At 38.0% G+C, this 16,061-nt stretch overlaps 1 protein-coding gene and 1 pseudogene across 1 annotated transcript in view; both read left to right on the top strand.

Moving 5' to 3' along the window:
• The window catches only part of METTL24 (methyltransferase like 24), a 65,265-nt gene extending 52,779 nt beyond the window's left edge, over positions 1 to 12,486 (top strand). Inside the window, exon 5 of the mRNA XM_025042374.1 lies at positions 12,172 to 12,486. Coding sequence (XP_024898142.1) covers positions 12,172 to 12,486 — 315 coding nt within the window. The remainder of the gene's footprint in view (positions 1 to 12,171) is intronic.
• On the top strand, positions 569 to 687 carry LOC112474382 (annotated as a pseudogene).
• Positions 12,487 to 16,061: the final 3,575 nt, after the last annotated feature.

The following is a 16,061-nucleotide window of genomic DNA, read 5'->3' as shown; positions in this document are numbered from 1 at the left end:
AGGAGACTTAAGCCTCCACTAGGCGTGGGTTGCTGGTCTGTTGCACTGGCACTACTTCACAGAAGGCTTCAACTCTGAATAACTTTTTAAATACGGACACCACTCTTTATAAAGTAGCTAAGAATGCTAGAATCCGTTGTATGTATTTAAAATAAAGTTGAGTTACATATGAAAAAATTATAGTGGATTTAACAATAGAAACATTTTCTTTTTTTCACATAAGAGATGTCTAAAGGTAAGTAGTACACATCTTGTATACAGACTCCAAAGTCATCAGTGATCCAAGCTAACCTAGCTCTCCTCTCTTCCGTCCCTAGAGTGTAATCCTTCTCCTCGTGGTCTAGTATTGTTGCTACAGCTCCAGCCATCACATTCTCATTCCAGGCCAAGGGATGGAGGAAGCATTAAGTAGAGTTTTTAAAGGAACTTTCCTGGAAATCCTACATGATACTTTACTTATATCTTATTGGTCAGATTTTAGACATATAGCCACTTGACCATAAGAAAGACTAGGAAATATATTTTTTTTATCTGGGCAGCAATTCAATCAGTTAGAAATCAGGATTTTGTATATGGCCATGCCACCCCGAACAAGCCCAATCCCATCTGATCTCGGAAGCTAAGTAGGGTCTGGCCTGGTTAGTACTTGGATGGGAGACCACCTAGGATGACCAAGTGCTGTAAGCATGTAAAAAAAAGGAGGAGGAGGAGGAGGAGGAGGAGGAAGAAGAAAGAAGAAGAAGAAGAAGAAGAAGAAGAAGAAGAAGAAGAAGAAGAAGAAGAAGAAGAAGTAGTAGTAGTAATAGTCAGGATTTTATTAAGTATTGAGAAAGAAGGAAGAATGGATATGTGGGCAAGTGACACCTCTGCCATGCTAAATTTGCCTTTAAACTAAATAGTAGTATATGTTGCTATTTTTCTCTATTAAAAGCAAAGCATTTTATAGGATCTGAATTTGTTTTAATGTGCTTAGTGGTGAGTGGTATTGATCAGAAGTAAATTTAGAAAACACCAGATTGTGCTTTTCTGGATACTTGTGGTACAAAGAAATTCTTGGAATAGAGGGATATTGGAAAAAGAAAGGAATCACGTTTCTTTCTCAAGTATTGTAGCAGTCCTTAAACGGAACCCTTTGCTAGTCTTTAAGTTTCAAGGAGAATGAAGCTTAGACTTGTAGACTTGCCTCAAAGCTCTGTGTATGTGTGTGTGTGTATCTAAGACTCAGAGCATGGAAGTGATGTAAGAGATGTAGAATATCTGCTACAAATTATTAAATTTGTGATTTGAGGCAAATCGTTTAGGGAGGAGGAGGAAGAGGAAGAGGAGGAGGAGGAGGAGTAGTTTGAGGCAAATCGTTTAGCCTCTTTAGGCCTCAGTTTTCCTTGTCTGTAAAATGAGGAAGTTGGACCAGATGTTTACAAAGTCCCTACTGGCGCCAATCTCCCATAACCTGGAAGCTTGGGAGTCCATCGAACCATCTTCTGGTTCACCCATCCATCTGTCCCCCTGTCTGTCTCTCCATTTGTCTGTCCATCCACTCATCCACCTATCAACTATTTTTGATAGTGCCTGGCAGCGTGCTAGAAGCTAGGGATTCAAAAATAAATACCTTATTATCCTTTGTGGAGTGCATAGATAGTCCAGTCTAGGGCACATGGTATATACCTTTCATGCCTCTTGTCAGATGGAAATGCAGTTGAAGAACTGTTTTCAATTTCATCTGCCAATGTTCTGTATAGAGATAGTTTTTGGCTATCATGTTTGAAATACCTCTATATATTTCTTGTACCAAATTTTAATTCTTCCCCTGAGTCATTGCTCAAAACATAGCTGCTATGGTACAGAGAAGGCAAATTTCAGTATTAGCTTAAACAAGGTAATCTTAATTGGGGTGTGAGGGGGGATGACCCAATTAAGACCTCATTGAGAATTGGTGAAAATAATAGCAGCTAACACCAGTGGAGCATATAACTGTGTTAAGTACCTTATGTGCATTTCTTCTTTAACCTAAAGACAGCCCTGTGGTAGCCCGGCTATTTTCCTCTGAGCTACTTAAAGGCTAAACAACCTACCCAGGCCCATGTGATGAGACAATTGACCCCAGAGCCAAGATCTCAGTGACTACAGTGTTCTTGGAAAAGTACTCGTGAGCATAAACACACATTTTTGCACACAGTTCCAGGGAACACAAACCTCACCGACACAAACCTCACCGACACTTTAGGAAACTCTGACCTAACTGTATGCCAATTAAGAAAATGGCTGGTGTTAGAAAACAACCATATACCTTCTCAAAGATTGCCAGTGTTTAGATACTTTCTGCATCTGCTCATGAAAAGGGGTGGAGGACCTGACGTGTGCTGAGGCTGAGACTCCTGTGCACACACACCGTAGAAAGCTCACCCAGTGTCATCAGCCAAGTCCACTGGTTCTCAGAGTGTGGTCATTGGACTCCCAGCATCACCATCAGTTGGGTTCCTGCCTCCAGATCTCCTGAACCAAAAGCTGTGTTTCAGAAGCCCTCCAGCTGATTCTGATGAATGTGACAATCTGAAGCAGCACTGTCCAGCAGAACTTTGTGTGACGATGGAAATGTCCTACAGCTGCACTGCCCTGTATAGTAGCCACTAGCACTTGAGCTCTTGAAATGTGGCAGAAGAAATGAAATTTTCATTTTATTTGATTTTTAATTAATTAATTAAAAATAAATGGCCACGCATGGCAAGTGACTATTGTATAGAATTGCACAGCTCAACTCCATATCCCTAAACATTCCTATTCTTTTACAGCCGAGCGATTCACTGCATTAGACACTACACGACAAAACAAAAAAGTGAATGTTATACATAGACTTATATCTTGATGTTATCTAGTTTCTTATTCCAGTATTACTATCATTTAACTAGAAAATGTTTGGGACGGGAGCCTTGCAGTTTAATGCTAGTGAAATATTCCATAAGAAAAAACAATTTGCATATATTTCCAAGTCTTGTCAAAATTATGGTAAATAGCTCCTTCTTAGATAATTTTCTCTTCTTTAGTTCCTGAGGGTTTTTGAACAAGGATTTTTGAATAACCTCAACAACACAAATTTCTTAAAGAAAATGAAATTAAGCCTGTATTTAAAGGACAATCTTGGTGCTCTGTATGCTGGCGGAGAGGAGAGATGGTGACCAGAGGAAATTGTTGGTGTCCCCCCCACAGAGAAAGTAGCATGAATAAAGGAATGAGGGCAGGACATTTCATGGCATTTTGAGGACTAGCAAAGAATTGCATTTGGCTAAAGTGTAGGATTCATAAAGTATTGACAATCCAGACCCTGACACCATTTGTGCAGAGTGGGATGATGGAATCCATAGCTACCCTCATTTCTAACTCCCAACCTTTGATTCCTCTCTCCTCTCTTTCAATCAGTGGGGTCTTAAGAAAGATGATCATGGTGCTAGAGGTGGAGGGAAAGAAAAGAGGAGCCAGGTGTACAATATTACAGAGTTAGAATGGACAGGACTTATTATCTGATGGGATATTACACTGACTGCCTGTCAGGAGCCCTCAAAGAGAAGTTAGGTCTTACCCTGAAGGAACTTACAGCCCAAGTAAGGGAAGGGACTCAGCAGACATGTCAACAAATGAGTGGAAACCATGTTACATATTTCCCGAGAAGTCAATACAGGGTCTAGAAGTGGAAGACATCAAGGGGACCCTGACGTACAGCACACACCCTGAGTCCTCTTACTCTTCCCTCATCTCTTCTCGTTTCTGGCTTCTAACATTGGACTTCGCTCGCTGCTAATCCTTTCATAATTTCACACCAGAACAGTGTTATATGTTTACTCATATTTCAGTTTATTAAAAATATAACTAAATAATGAGTTTATTTTGTGTCCTCCTAAAATTGCTTTTTGCATTTTGGGGCATATTTTATATAGCTTAAGTCACACTGCTGGCCTCATCATGATCTGCAATTGATTCAGTCTCATGTCTAAGGCCTTCTATTGAACCTGAAGAACATATCTGGCTGAAAAACATTTTATTTGGGTATTTACTTGGTCATTTATTTGTTTATACATTTGTTCGTGTAGGAATAGTTTATATGTCTATGTTTTATGTCTCTTTCTGGAAATATTTGAGAATGCTTGCATAAATATGATTAGGCTAGAAAGATAAATTAACCAGTTGATGTAGCTTTAAGGCACAGGGTTCTGATCTAAGGTCAGAAACAGGCATATGGTTTTCAGCTACTTAGGAAAGTGGGCTAGAAATAAAGAAATAAAGCAGCTGCCTGGCACTGTCCTTGGTCCTGCCACTGCCTTCCTACCTGACTCTGCCCTTGGCCTGGACCCTTGCTGCCACCTCAATCCTGCCTAAATTTGCACTGCTTTTGATTCCTTGCTGTTGCATGTCACTGATAGTCCTGCTGACTGCTGACTTCTTGTCACCTGCTCACCCATTATCTGTCTCTGACCTGGGTTTCTGAAGTTATGTATTACATCACCTCACCCAGCCCAGAAAATTCTTGCTCAGCAGGCTCAGGTTGGATTCTTTAGAATAGGCTGGAGATCTGGCAAAAAAGTCTTTGTTTATAAATATTTTCCTTATTGTCTTTTAAATTCATCTGGTATCATTGCTCCCTGCTGAAGTTATTTCTGTGAGATGATTACTTCATAAAACTTATTTTATTATTAGTTCAGAATTGGTTCTACATTAGCTTAAAGTGACCTTTTAATGTTTTTCATTATATGCAAGGCAAAGCCTTATCTTCTTTTCCCTGGTGTTAGCAGAAATCTTGTAATGTTACATTTCTGCCAGCTGACTGATAATTGAGCCTGATTTAGTATATGTAAAGTCTAAGGCTCTTAAAGAGACTTTTAATCCTTTTGTTCATTTAAGATAGATTAATTTCTTCTATTCTTCTACAAGAACATGATCCTCTTTCTAATGTGTGCAGCTTTTAGTTTTGTAGGTACAGATATATGTTATCTTGCTTTAAGCAGACAATATATAAAAGCCTGGATTGACACTACTTTAATAATCAAAAATGACTTTTCATAACTAAACTGAAAAGCAGGAAGCAGCTGTATTGATACAATTATTTTAAAATTATGATTGACTATCGACCCAGACTGTAATGGATATAGAGACTGAATGTAGCTCGATTTGTTGGGGTGGTAGAAAATTGATGATAATCTAATTTTAAAAATTCACAAAATAACTAGATGAGTGATCAAATAAATAATAATTTCAAAAATATGAGCCCAATTACAGAACTCAATTTTCATACTTTTTTCAGCAATTTATCTTTTTAAAAATGTGAGATGTGTCTATAAATGTCATCGAGTGCATGATTCTGGACCCAAAACCAGACAGCTGATATTGAGGCAAGCAGCTGTGTTTGCAAGTCAATTATGGCCTGAATGGGAAGTCTCTTGTTCTGTGTTAGTGGAATGATAAACTGGATGGTTAATATTGATGTTTTATTGGTGTTACTCATGTAGCTTTGGCTCTTAGCCAGGGATTTTGATTAATATAATGGTTAATCAGCTTTATAACTGATGGTAATAGCAAGTTTTAAGCTTTAATACACATTTCTCAGGTGGAAAAAGAATCTATATTCTTTTAAAGATTTAACTTAGAACAATAGATAAAGCATTTTTTATTAAAATGTTTTAATAAAAAGTTATATAAAGACAATTTAACACGCAGTTAGTTAAAATTGATTTGTCTTGTTTTCTCTTTCTTTCTTTAAGTGGCATAAAGGCTTTTGTCTCATCTAGTGAATCGTTCAGACCTAAAGGTATAGCTATGTTTGGGAATGTCCTAGAGTGTCACATGGCTTTGGGGTGGGAAAATAAATGGATGTTAATTGGGCCGGTGACAGTGAGGAGCCTCTTGTGGTGCATCTGCACAGGGCTCCCAGCCTTAGCACAACTTGGTTTGTCCTGTTTCTCAAGAGCAAAGACAGGAAGAGGCTATAGGTTAGTAAAATTATTAAACTTTATAAATTGTGTCTATCCTTTGCACCTGCTACTCTACTTCTGGGAGTATTCTTATTCTAAGCAAATAATAGAACACACTTAAACATTTAGCTACAAGTTGTTGATCACATCAGTTTATAATATCCAAAAAGAACCTAAATGTCCATCGGAAGGAGAATTGGTTAAGTAAATTAAACCAAGATAAGTCATTAAAAAACAAGTTATAGATGAAAGCTTTCAAATGTTTTTTCTTAAGCAGGAAAGCTCTTTTTCAAGCAAAAATTTGTGAAGGATTCTAAATATATAAAAAAGAGAATCCAGGTAACTTTTGGGGCCTCACCCACATTCCCCCTCCCTCCTGAGGGGCCCTCAGTCACCTCTGTCTCATTCTTAAGAAAGCTCCAAGAGACACTTTGAGAGAATACTTCAGATGAAAATTTAATCGCCTGCTCGGATATTCATGGTCTGTTACATCGAAAAGCAGATTTGAAAATACAGTGTAATTCTAATTTCATAAGCAACATGTGTGTTTGAATTATGTCTGTGCATGCTGTAATCTTGGAGATGTGTATGTGGGGTGTGTGTGTGTGTGTGTGTGTGTGTGTGTGTGTGTGTGTGTGTGTGTGTTTATGGCAAAGAAAAATGTTTGGCAAGAAATAATTCAGGTGTTCAAGAGTTAAATGTTTTTCAACTCCGGATTATGGGTATTTTAATTTTTTTGTTTTTGCTCATCTGTAGTTTTAATTTTAACAGTTTTTACTTTTTATCTTTTAAAAATATATTAGATTTGGGTAGTGACATTGGTTTATAAAATTATATAGATTTTAACTGTATAATTCTATAATGTATCATCTGTATATTGCATTGTGTATTTACCACCCAAAGTCCAATATCCTCTGTCACCATATATTTGACCTCCTTTACCCGTTTCTACCTCCTTGCTCACCCCGCTTTAAATAATGACCATGTATTTTTTTAATAAGAAAATATTTTGGTTAAATATTTATTAATTTCTAAAAATCACAGCTTTGGGATATATAGTATTGGCCACTATACAAATAACTTAACTTTTACAAAGATTTTCACAAACAGTATTTGGTCTTCTACTTATTTACTGCTACATAATAAGTCACCCTCAAATCCTTTCAAGTCAAGGATAACAGCATTAAATCAAGTGCCCTTCTTAGTGTAGGGCCTGGTATGACTGCACAAGTTATACCTTATGAAGTTATCCCTGGGTAGGGAACACCAACCTCCATCTCTTGATGGGAGGAGGGTCGTCTATATTGTAGAAAAGCATGTGAGGTGGGAGTTAGTGGGAGGCCGCAGGAGAAACCAACTTGCCGATGCCTTGATCTTGGACTTCCAGTCTCCAGAACCGTGAGAAAATAATCTTCTATTGTTAAAGACACCCAGTCTGTGCCATTTGGTTATAATGGCCCTAGGAAATTAATACTATACCTAAGACGTACACATATTTACTTGTCCTTGTCAGTATTTTTTTTATTGCTCATCCTTAATTCGTTGGATATCTTTGGTTCTCTGTCAACTTGCTAGGAGAGGCAGATCTAACAGCAAATGCCATGTTTTAGCTAATGTCCCTTCTTTAATAATATTCTGATGAATAGAGGCTTTATTATTTATTTTTCCTGGAGTGTTGCTTATATCCAGGAAAGATTTATGTCTACTGTAATACTGTGGTTCATTCATAGATTGGCACATAAAGTAATATTGCTTTTAATCACTGCAGTCAATTACCTGCAAACATGGCCATGAACAATTTGTCTTATCCTTTCTGTATATGTCACTCCTCCCCTCAAGGGCTAGAATCTATTTCACCTTCCCTTGAATCCAGGCTGGCCTTGTGATTTGCTTTGACCAATAAAATACAGTGGAAGTGATGCTAGTGAGTCCCAGACCTAGGTCTTTAGAGGTGTTGCAGCTTCCATTTTTGTTCTCCTGAGCTCCAGCCAGCATGTAATGAAATCTGCCTATCTTGTTGGAGAGCACCCTTGAAGGGGAAAAGGCTTAGGTGGGGAGCTGTAGGCGTGAAGATGTCGAATACCTGAAGGAGTTCCAGAAGGAGGGAGAGGGATGTGGCTTGAGAATGGGAGGATACCAAAGACAAACTGTACCTGCTGGGCCTTGCTGTGTGGCCGAGAAGGAACCAGGGAATGAAGCACAGAGGTTTCATGATGGCGGTTTTAATTGGCCTTGGAGACTTGTTGACCTGCCCTGGGTTTGACACTTATCAAGATTGGAGCTGTCATTGTTGGCCGGTGACTGGCAAGATGATGTCCATAATTGCCTCAGAGCGTTGCTGGTACAGGGCATTTTTCCTTGGCATTAGCCTTGGGAGTTGTCTCTGGAGCACATACTGCCTTGCCAAATCTCCATAGCAATAGCTACCTCAAACACTGTTGTGAGTTGCATTGTGTTCCACTCCCTAATTCTTATGTTGAAGTCCTAACCCTTAGTATCTCAGAAAGTGACCTTAATTGAAAATAGGATCATTGCCCATGTAATTAGTTTAAATGAGGTAATTCGATGTAGAATGGGCCCCCTAATTCAATATGACTAGTGTTTTAATAAAGAGGGAAAATTTAGACACAGACATACAGGGACAACACAATGTGAAGATGAAGACAGAGATCAGAATGATGCAGAAGCCAAGGAACACCAGAGACTGCCAGCAGACCACCAGGAGCTGGCAGAGAGGCACCAAACAAAGGACAACACAATGTGAAGATGAAGACAGAGATCAGAGTGATGCAGAAGCCAAGAACACCAAAGACTGCCTGCAGACCACCAGGAGCTGGGAGAGAGGCACCAAACAAGTTCTCCTTTACAGCTCTCAGAGGAGCCCACACTGTTGGACACCTGATTTGGATGTCTAGTCTCCAGAACTGTGAGACAATTCATTTCTGTTGTTGAAGCTACACAGTTTGTGGTGCTGTGTTACAGTAGTCCCAGCAAACGAATGCAAACGTCGAGACCACTTCCTCCCTTTACTCTCATTTCTGCAGTTTTGGGTGGATGAACACAGGGATAAGCTTGTGTCTGTAATGGAGAAGCTGCTTAGATGGCTTCATATCTTAATCCAGTTAAAATTCTCATTTCCTCAAAAAGTTCTATGAAAGGTGACTTGTGTGCTTTAGGCACAAGAAGAAAAAGGGGACAATTTTTGATAGGAAGATCCCTCTGAAATTATATCAAATTGGTTATTTTATCTACCTTCTTTAAGGCCCTCCCACTCAACAGTGTGTCTTCAGTTATTCTAAAGTTTACAGAGAGTTAACATTTAGTTGTTTTTTCAAGAAACCTGATTTAACCTAACTGTATTAGAATTGGCATTCGATTATTCTGATATGATCATTTGCATGATTTTTAGTGCCATTATTGTTGGAAGCTGATATTAGAACCTTAAAATTGGCATATTTTAGTCAGAAATGTTTAGTGCCTTCTAATAAGAATAATATTAAGTGCATTATGCAGTGATAATGGAAAGTACATTTGCAAAATAGTTATGTAATAGATAATTCTGAAATGTAAGAAATAGCAAAGGCACACTGAAGAGAAAACCATGTTTTATTCACAGAATTTTGGCTGCCTGTGCTCTCAGGCAGGCGAGAGCATATGTGCTCCTCAGTGCCACACCACACCTGAGCTGCCCGAGTTAGATCAACCAGTGCAATTCTGATTGAAGTAGAGAATTTTTGTCACTGAATCAAAAGAGGTTGGGAGTGTTGTCATGTTTGAATTTACTTTCTGCTCTTTAGAGTGGGTTAGAATTTTGTAAATGAAAATTGGATTTCCAAAGGAAGCAAATATTTGCTATGACACAGCCAAATAATTTGGTTATTTTCTAGTTGCTATAACTTCTGATTAATAGTTTATTTAAAAAATGTTTGGGAAACACTGTAAAGTGTATTGTTCCATATTTCACCATTAGAGTTTTTAGGTCAGTTTTAGGCTGATTAACATTACCCTGTCCCTTTAATGCTTTGATTTGTTGATCAAATTCAAAATATGCAAACTCACAGAAAACCATGGTAAAAAATAAATCTGTAAGGAATCTAAGAGATTCTTGGCTATGTGAATTGACACAACAAATGTGACTTGGTGTTTTGGTTCTTTTCTGTACCAACTAGAAAACTTGGTGGTTTTGATTAAATTTTTCTTTTGGCAGCTTAATTACCCCAATTCAGGGATATTCTGTTTAAAATTTCAAAGACTAAACAAAGCCAAGGCAATGCCCAGTCAGCAGAGATGAGAAGAGAATGAATTAATTCTATGAAGTCCAATTGACAAGAATAATTTTAGCCTTGTGCATGCTTGCAGGCAACCTGCCTTCGCTCCATTCCTTTCAGAAAAGAAAGTTGTTGTAGGTGTGTTTGTTTTTTTTTTAACTTTTTCTCTTTGATTTTAGAACCGTCGAACCAACCAGCTAGTTTATAGATATTTAGCCTTTTCTAAGGCCTCTTGGGATTCTTGGGGTTTTTATCAGCATCGCTCTTGCCCTGATGGACCAGGAGGTGCTATCCAAGGCAAGAGAGTGAAAGCATCTCCGTCAGGGACTCGAGATATTGGGCAAAGACAACTTGCTTAGAGCAATTATGTCTAAATTTTGTGTTTCTTCTCCACTCAACTCTGAAATCACACAGGGAATGTTACCATTGCACTGAGAACCTCATGTCTCAGCTGCACCTCAGAAACCTACCGAACAGACATGCGCTGAGAGAGAGGAGAGGCTGGGGCAGGGTTGGTCTTGGTCCTTACTCATCCTTCTAAACAGGCAAATTTATTTCACTTTCATAGGCAGGATGTTGGTGACTATAGTCAGCAGCTTCTTGAAGAGCTATTTAGTGTTGTGCTGTCACTTTTGAGACAATAGCCTTTGTTCTATTGCAATGATTCTCTCCATCTTCATTATTCTGGTTTGTCTGAATGCGGTTAGCCTTCCTCTCTGTGGTCTAATTATCTCTTTTCATTCCCAATCCATTTCTTGGCAGCAAAAAGTCATTTTTACCACATCCTTGTCTGCTGATAGGGCTGTTTTACTAAGATTATATATGTAGAAAGTAATTCTTTAAGCTGGAAAGTGCTCTGTGAATGTAAGTTGGTGATGTTGATAACGGTACTTCTACTCACTGGCCCTTATTCACTCTCCAATAGAACTTTATTTTTCAAACCAAAAGCCTTTTAGGGACTCAGAGTTACTGTTATTCCTTTGGTGATTTGGAGGAAGTCAGCATCGTATAGTGGTTAAGAACATGGGCCATATGGACAGATTTCACCACTGCCTCTCCAGCTGTGTGACTGGGGATAGGTTACTCTGAGTCTGGTTTCCTAAACTCTAAATGGAGACGCTAAGAGAATCATGCTTGCAGAATTGTTGAGAGCAGTAAATGGATATTGCAAGATGAAGCAATAGTGCCAGGTACATATAAGCCCTCAGTAAGTCATTAGCTTTCATTACCTTCTGGGGGTATTTGGGGTTCTATTACTTTAATAGATTTTGTGCAAAGCCAGCAAAAAGGAGCTGATTCCCATAACTTAATTAATTGCAAAATCTCTCCCATCCTACCCTTCTTCCTATATTCCATCTCAACTGGAATGTGAACTTGTATTCATAAAATAAACAGAATGGTATTTTTTAAAAATGCTGTTTTGGTATATACCTTTTAAAGAAATCATGAAATTATTTTTTTACAAGTCTAATATTCTAACCTGAAAACAGCCTAACCTGTGAACTCTGAAATTAGAGGTAGGTAAAGTTTGTGAGGGGGACCCTGCAGGCAGTAGCCCCTCTATCAGTCCCTCTCTGCAGACCACCATTCTGCAGAACATGGCTGGGCTCCTCTGAGCAGCATATAGGTTGCTGGGGAGAGGCCATTAGCATGGAGCTTCATGATACACATGCTTTAGCATCTCCTTTCGGGCATCCATTTCCCATTGGGCAGAAAGTAAGAGTATTCATTATGATTTCTGACTGGCATTCCATTATTTGTATATTAATGTTTGGTGTGGAGTGAGGTTAGAAATTCATAAGTGGCCATTTGAAAAAGACTTCTAATCTAAAATTTGAAAAATTCTTTCTTCGGAGGTAGTTACACAGTGATGTTCCTAATATCAAGATGGCTTGTTTAACCATGTTGATTGAATCTGCTAATCTCATTTCAACATTTTGTTACAGATTGATATTCTCAAAGCAGATCTGGAAAGTGCAGAGTGGAAAGTTTTGGAAAATCTTATTCTGGAAGATGTTCTTGAACAGATCGGACAGCTCATTTTTGAGATCCATCTCCACTGGCCTGGGTTCGAGATCAGTGGCAGCGATAGCAGTGTTGTGCGGTTCTGGTACAGCCTCCTCAAAGAGTTAGAACTGAAGGACTTCAGGCTTTTTCACAGTTACAAAGATTTATCTAAACCTCAGCTATTCCTGAAGAAAGACATTTTTAATGCAAGTAGCTGTTATACCCTGAGTTGGGTAAATACGAGATGGAAATAGGATGCAGGATCTCATCAAGTACTTGAGGAACTATTTGCAGGTTGGAATGTATCCATGATTCTAATGATCAGTTTACTTGTCCAGTCTCCCACTAGCCTGTTACTTGCTTGAGGCAGAGATTGTTATTGCCTTTGTAATGCCTGTAGCCTGGTGCCTGCCGTATAGTAAGGGTACAGTTTGTACTTGTTGAAGAGATGGACATAGGAGTGCCACAGAAGTCAACCTCTGTCTGCACAGACCCAGGCTCTTTGCCTGTTTGCCTCTGACAGAGTGGGGATGCTTGTCCTCTTTCACTTAACTTGGAAGATAATCCCCCACTTACCTCAGTTTTCCCTAAAATTCATTATGTATCTATAATCCATGAATTCACCAACAGGAAAAAGAAATTAGATAAATTTTCCATTTTTACTGGGTTGATGAGATTCTTATGTTTGCAGCCTACTGTTTAAAAAAGGACCTTTCTTTTGACTTGAACTCACCTCTTTTATGGTTTTTCTTGTTCACCTGGTCAATAACATTCTTTACATTTGTAGATTTCAGTCACGCCTTCTCAGCCTTTGCTGAGGCCATGCTATGATCTTAGGAGAACCACTGAATCTGGGGACTCAGACATACTAAATACTGTCACTGTTTAAGGACTAGACTATCAAGAACTGCAAGAACATTCTTTTCATATGCAGCCTTAAATTTCCTTCTTTTCCTACGAAACTAAGCACAAAGCAGAATTTGGGTCTCTTTACTGTTGCCTCTTCTGACTTCAAACCTGATTCTCAACTATAGACTCACCTAAGTTGTAAATCTTTTTTCTTTTTTTTTTTTTTAATGCCTTCTTTCAAAGACTGAGTTTTTCTTTACTGCCAGTTGGCGTTCGTTATAAGCCTGTAGCCTGAGATGGTTATGCAGTGTTTCAGCGGTACCGATCCTTTTTATTTTTCAAAAAATAAAGCGGAAAATACAGGTTCTCAATAGTTCAAATGATCACTTTCATTTATCTTTATAGGATTAGACATTTAATCCTACAAATGATTTTTAAAAATTCTATTTCAAATAAATTAATTAAATAGTACAAATTATTCCCTTATTATAAATTAAATATATTTTCTGATACTTTTTAAATCCTGAGAGAGCAGGAAAACATACATATATGTTTGTTCAAGAAATTTGGGGAGGGAATAGAATATTACTACTAAACTTTATACCTTTTCTCTGTTTTTTTTTTTTTAAATCTACTTCTACCCCAGACATTCCCTGGGTTGGGGTTTTGTTTCTTGCAACAGTTTGAAAATACCATTTGTCAAATGAGAAACCAAAACATATTGGAGTTAGATGATCTCACTAACTTCAAAAGAAACAAGACTTTCTGAATTATTAGTGATTTTTTAAAATATAAATGAGGTTTTCTATTTTAAAATGCATAATACACTAATAAAAGTCATTGAGGTGGAAGGACCAGCTTGAATAAGTGTGCTTTGAAATTGCAGTTCGGTTGCTTTATTGTCCATAGGTATTTCAAAAGTGCAAAGGGTCCATAAAAAATCTGAAGTTATACTGTTGGTTTGCATGGCATAGCCTCTGAAACAGTGTAATTTTCATCTAGTTCCTGTTTGGATTATATCACAGATTTTTTTTTCTTTTACTTTTTAATAAACATTTTATACAATGAAGTATATACAATACACCTTTTTATATGTTAAACCTTTAAACCTTCTTATACATTAAGTATGAAGTGTACTGATCTTAAGTGTCCAGTCTAATCAGATTTTAGATATGTACACATCCATATCAAGATTTTTAATTCATGGTATTAAAGATTTATGGCATTACTGAAAGCCCCTTTGTACCAGGCAAGTTACCATTTATTCCAGATTGGTGGTACAGAACATTGACTTCATCACACTATATATATCTGAAGCAAGAATGGGTGTACTGTTAAGGAAAAAAGACAAACTCAAAATAAATCACAAACATACCCACCCACACCCACCTACTAGGCAGCCTGTTCAATAGTTATTTGTACTTATTTTATGCTTATTTCTAAGACTGTCCTTCATTTCCTTTATGGAGAGTTTCAAATTTATGATGAATTTTCTGACTGTTGCTATGGTATTCCTGCCTCTAGAATTTATTATCCTTATTGTGTTGGCCAGCGTTTCTTAATCTCAGCACTGCTGCCGTTTTGGGCTGGATAATTCTTTGCCAGGGGAGAGAGGGTTGTTCTGTGCATTGTAGGGTGTTTAGCAGCATTCCTGGCCCTTCCCACCAGGAGCATCTTCTCCGATTTCCACTCAGTTGTGACAACCAGATTCGTCTCCAGACAGTGCCACATGTTCCCTAGAGGGCAGAATCACCCACTGTAGAGAACTCCTGGTGTAGGACATGAGAAGGGTCTAGGTTACCACAGCACTGGTGTTGGGGGAGATCCTGCTGGTGAAGAACAGGCAAAACAACAGTCATTGTTACCAAAACCACCACAAAAGCAACACAAATGAAATACAAACAAAATGAAGAGCTGCTGTTCATTGAGAGATTACTGTGTGCCCAGCACCGTGTAATCATTATTCCTAATTCTCCCAGCAACACTGCGAGGGAATGTAATTTTCTCGATTAAATATATAGGTAAAGAAACTCTGAGAGGTTAATAAATAGTTCATTCAGATCATTCAACTAGTAGACGATGGGACAAGAATCAACATTTCGGTCTGTCAGATCCTAGGGCCCATGCTGGTCCTTCCACAATGCTGCTTCAATAGCCTCTAACAAATGTAAGGTGCTACTTCCAAAGGACATATTTTTGCTTCCCTATTAGTAAAAAGGAAAAAAACTACAAATATACTAAGACCAGACCTACAAATCTTTAAGAGTTGGGATCATTTTTGTAGCAGGCATGTTTAATTTAAACAATCTACTTAATTAAAATATGCCTGCCAAATGGAGGCTTACTAAAAAAATATCAGGACACAACAGCTTGTCTGTCAATGTAGTCAAATTGCCAGAAAATCTCTTGCAAGTACTTGGAAGTGACTGAAAAAATATGGGGACCCAATAACTTCTCTGTCAATATATTCAGGTTGCCAGAAAAGCTCTTGCAAGGCCTTGGAAGTGATTCTTGGCTTTGGCTCATCACAATACTTGGCACTTTCCTCCTGGGTTTTAGAAAGGGCAGAGTCACTTGGGAGTGCAGCATGAGTTTCCTTTGTTTTAAACTAGTTTTTGACCTTAGATGAAAGAGCTCAGATGTGAATATCTGTGACAAACATCTCTTAATTAACTGTTAACAGAGGAAGCTCATAAATAAAACTGAAAATACCAATTTAATAATGGTCTTATCAAATGATAAAAAAGACTTCATTTTTTAGGTGAAAAACTTGAGGATGTTGGAGATTCAGAGGTCACCTTTTAGCACAAACATTATGTCATAATTTGAGATTCAAGTCAAAGGAAATCTGTTTCTTAAGACTGATTGTATTTAATGTGGTTATAATAGGTTATCATATAAATATTTGTAACTATGTGACATGTTCAAATGAAGAGAGTGAGGGAGAAGTAAACAAACATTCGTTAGTATTGAATAAAGG

This window comes from Pteropus alecto, unplaced genomic scaffold, assembly GCF_000325575.1.
Source record: "Pteropus alecto unplaced genomic scaffold, ASM32557v1 scaffold79, whole genome shotgun sequence".
NCBI lineage: Eukaryota > Metazoa > Chordata > Mammalia > Chiroptera > Pteropodidae > Pteropus > Pteropus alecto.
The sequence above is the reverse complement of the archived record's forward strand: the minus strand, read 5'-3'. Positions and strand labels throughout refer to the sequence as shown.